We start from the raw sequence: 4008 nt of genomic DNA, 5'->3' as shown, positions 1-4008 counted from the left end.
TCTATCGACTTGATACTTTTCCCCATGGGCGCACGACCTCTGGCTTGAGTGGCCTTTTTCCGTCGAATTCACCTGTCTGCCTGGAATTGATAACCGGCAGCACATTGTATATACAACATCACTTATTGGCCTTTTTGTTTATTTTTGGTGAAATATCTATCTATACTTTCTATATATATACCCCCAAAACAGCTTGGATTTGAGAATGGACACAGTCAAGGCAGCGATTGAGCGGTGGAAGCCGAGTCTGGAGACGCGCGAGAGGCTATGGGCCATCAAGAGAAAGACGCCAGTCCTGAAGGACCTCCATTACAACTTCATCTGCCTGCATTATGCCTGGATCATCGGTGTGACACTCGTGGGATCTATCATCTTATACCCGGGGGGAAACATGTCCTACGTTGATGCGCTCTTTTTCGCCTCGGGCTCGGCAACACAGAGCGGGCTGAACACGATTGACGTGAACAAGCTGTACACGTACCAGCAGGTGTGGCTGTGGATGGGGTCTATGATAGCCAACCCAATTGTCATCCACTCGGCGGTCGTGTTTGTGCGACTGTACTGGTTTGAGCAGCGGTTCCAGCACGTTGTCCGGGAAGCGAAGGCGCTGAGAAGATCACGGTCCCGGTCGAGAGCTCCGACGAGAGAGCCGGACGATAACAACGACCTACACCGAGCAGAAGCTGGAGTGCGCGGACGTGACATTGTAGTGCTTCGAAACACTGACGGCCATGCACAGGGACGATTCCTGGATGCTCCCAAGAAGGAACCGGAGACGACCTCGGAGAGTGACTCGTCCATCCAGCCTGCAGAAGGGCAAGGTGAGACAACAGCGGCCAACGGGACCGGACAGTCGACGAGCAATACTTCCTCCAAGACGAACGAGACGCTGCTTGAACCGTCACATTTCCCTGGTGATGCCAGGATACAGTGGTCTGTACCGCCTTCGGACAACGAACGGCACATCACGTTCCTGGAGCACCAGAGACGACAGACCGGTGCGCTGCGCATACCCAGTCCACGAGAGTACGACCGAGGTGGCATGCCCGAGGCGCTGGACGAGACAGATGGGGCAGACCTTGCTCGTAATGCAACGGTTCAGTCAGACCCGCCGGCCGAACTGGCTGGAACGTCTCTGCCTACTTCCCCTGGCCCGATCAACCAGCACATCACCATTGACGAGCCCAACATTACTCGTACGCGCAAAGCCACGCACTCAAGGGGTGGCGAGCGTGATCGAGACCGAGATGGGGACGAAACGTCGACGATCCGACGAGTAACGTCCCGCCGGTCCATGGTGCCCAGCTTCATGCGGTCTCGCACGCTGGAGCAGCTGCAGCAGGACGCTCCCTACCTGAGCTGGGAGCCGACGATAGGACGCAACTCTGCGTTCGTGGACCTGTCTGAGACGCAGCGAGAGGAGCTGGGCGGGATCGAGTACCGTGCACTCAAGACGCTGGCGATCGTGCTGATAGGCTACTTCTTCTTCTTCCACCTGCTGGGAATCGTGTGCTTGATACCCTGGATCCTGAACACTCACTGGGGGGAGATCGTGCGTGCCGCTGGCCAGGGCCGGCCATGGTGGGCGGTGTTTTCAGCGGGTTCGGCGTTCAACGACCAGGGCTTCACGATCACGCCGGACTCGATGCTGTCGTTCTACGATGCGGTTTTCCCGATGCTGCTGATGACGTTTTTGATTCTGATCGGCAACACTGGTTTCCCATGCATGCTTCGGTTTGTGATTTGGTTTTTCAGCATGATTGTTCCCAAGGGCAGCGGGGTGTGGGAGGAGCTGAAGTTCCTGCTGGACCATCCGCGACGATGCTTCACGCTGCTGTTCCCTAGTTCAGCGAACTGGTGGCTGTTCTGGGTGCTGGTGCTGCTCAACGGCGTCGACCTGATCTTCTTCGTCGTCCTCGACGTAAGTCTTCTACTACTTCTACTACTTTTACTGCCTAGTCTAATATATGTATGTATAGTTGAATGACCCCGACGTGACTCGCATCCCCGGCGGCATCCGGTTCGTGGACGGGCTGTTCCAAGCGGCAGCCACTCGCACGGCCGGTCTATCGGTAATTGGGCTTACTACGCTTCACCCGGCGATCCAGGTGTCGTACATGATAATGATGTACATTTCCGTCTTCCCGATCGCCATCTCGGTCCGCCGCACCAACGTGTACGAAGAGCGCAGTTTGGGCATCTACTCCGACCCGGACGAGTACAGCGAGAACGAAAAGGAGCCCAGCTTCGTGGGCGCTCACTTGCAGCGCCAACTCAGCTTCGACATCTGGTACATCTTCCTGGGCCTGTTTGTGATCAGCATCATCGAGGGCACTCGACTGGACAACCCCAAGGACCTGGGCTTCTCGCTGTTTGCGGTGCTGTTTGAGGTGGTGTCTGCGTACGGTACGGTGGGCCTGTCGCTAGGCTATCCAGACAGCAACACGAGTTTTTCAGCGCAGTTCCACACGCTCTCCAAGCTGGTGATTATTGCGATGGAGATCCGAGGACGACACCGTGGACTGCCGTATGCGCTTGACCGGGCTGTGCTGCTCCCGTCTGAATCGCTGCACCGGAAAGAGGAGGACGATGCATCGAAGCGGCTGAGGCGGAGGAGTTCGAATGTGAGTGCCTTTTCCTCTGCGACGGGCCAGGCTTCGGGCCTGTTCAGGGACGATGGAGGCCTCATGGCGAGACTTCAGCAGCAGCAGCAGCAGCAGCAGCAGCCATCGTCTTCTGGCGGAGGGGGAGTAGGAAGTTCCTCTGATGCGCCGCCCCCTACGGCCTCTTCAGCCCGAGGCGCAAAACGCCTATCTACCCACCAGGAGGCCGCTTAGCCTGAGTATATTCCACTACTACACTACTACTACTACACTACTTCTACTAGTACTGCTTTTCCTATGGATCATGTTTAGCGCAAGGTGTTTGGTCGGCAGATTACAGTTAAATTAAAACGTTTGAATTACGAGTCCCCCTCGAGTAGTTTATTAGATTATTAGGCATTATCGACTGACCCTGGGAGCAGCCTCCAACCCAGAACCAGGAAACCTGTTTGCCCAGTCCACTCTTTCTCCAGTTCCTGACATCATAGCCTCGGAAGGCAGGTGAAGTTGGTAAACAGTCTTATTTAGCCGCGTTAGATGTAGATAAACAAACAGAGACAGACACAAAACAGACACGCAGACAGACATGACATGACATCTCGCCCTCCATCTACCACCTTTGCCGACAATGGTATGCCTGTCCCTGTTTCTATCTATCTATATCTATCTATATATATATATATATATATCTGTATAAGTATGTATGTGCTGACTGTCTAGAAACTCCCACCCACTCCCGGCCCCCTGCAGGCCCGCGACTACATCACCAGCGTCCCCGTGAGCCCGCAATGCAACTGTCTCAGCAACGGCGCCGTCGCAGGCATCGTGCTCGGCAGCGTCGCGGGCGTGGTCCTCCTGTTCTGGCTGCTGCGCTGCGCCGTGGTGTCGACGCGAGTATCGCCGCGAGAGCCGACGATGACCACGACGACGACGTACCATCACCGCCGTCCGAGCCGCAGCTACAGCCACAGCGGCAGCTATCGTAGCAGCCGCAGCCGCAGGGGGTCGTCGTACTATGGCGCCGGGCGGTACATCGAGCGGCCGTCGACGGTGTATGTTGGATGACGCTGCGACTAGACGACTGTCTCTTACTGGATTATGTTATATATGTGTTAATGTACTGTCTGTCTACTACTCTATTACTCTATTACTCTCTTCTATTACTCTGTTTATTACTCTCTATCACTGTCTTCTGTCTATCACTGTCTGTTTACCCCTTTTTTACTTTAAATCCATCAGATCTCGATGCCAAGACTTGAGCCAGATTAGCTTTTAAGGAGAAGAAGAAGAAGAAGTAGAAGAGAAGAAGAAGTAGAAGAAGATGAAGTTGATATCAGGAGAGTCGATGATGAGATGGAGATAAGAGGAGTAGAAGAGAGGAGAAGACAGTAGAGGACTGGAGTAG

At 54.6% G+C, this 4008-nt stretch overlaps 1 protein-coding gene across 1 annotated transcript; it reads left to right on the top strand.

The window, feature by feature from the left end:
- Positions 1-205: 205 nt before the first annotated feature.
- TRV_06748 (potassium uptake transporter, putative) lies at positions 206-2837 on the top strand (the record flags this gene model as incomplete). The annotated part of the gene is made up of 2 exons (XM_003019153.1): positions 206-1921; positions 1980-2837. The coding sequence occupies 2 exons, from the start codon at positions 206-208 to the stop codon at positions 2835-2837; spliced, it is 2574 nt and encodes an 857-aa protein (XP_003019199.1).
- Positions 2838-4008: the final 1171 nt, after the last annotated feature.

The sequence above is a fragment of the Trichophyton verrucosum genome (genome assembly GCF_000151505.1).
Source record: "Trichophyton verrucosum HKI 0517 chromosome Unknown contig00810_1.f1.exp, whole genome shotgun sequence".
NCBI lineage: Eukaryota > Fungi > Ascomycota > Eurotiomycetes > Onygenales > Arthrodermataceae > Trichophyton > Trichophyton verrucosum.
Note: the sequence above shows the minus strand (reverse complement) of the source record. Positions and strands in the feature narration are given on the sequence as shown.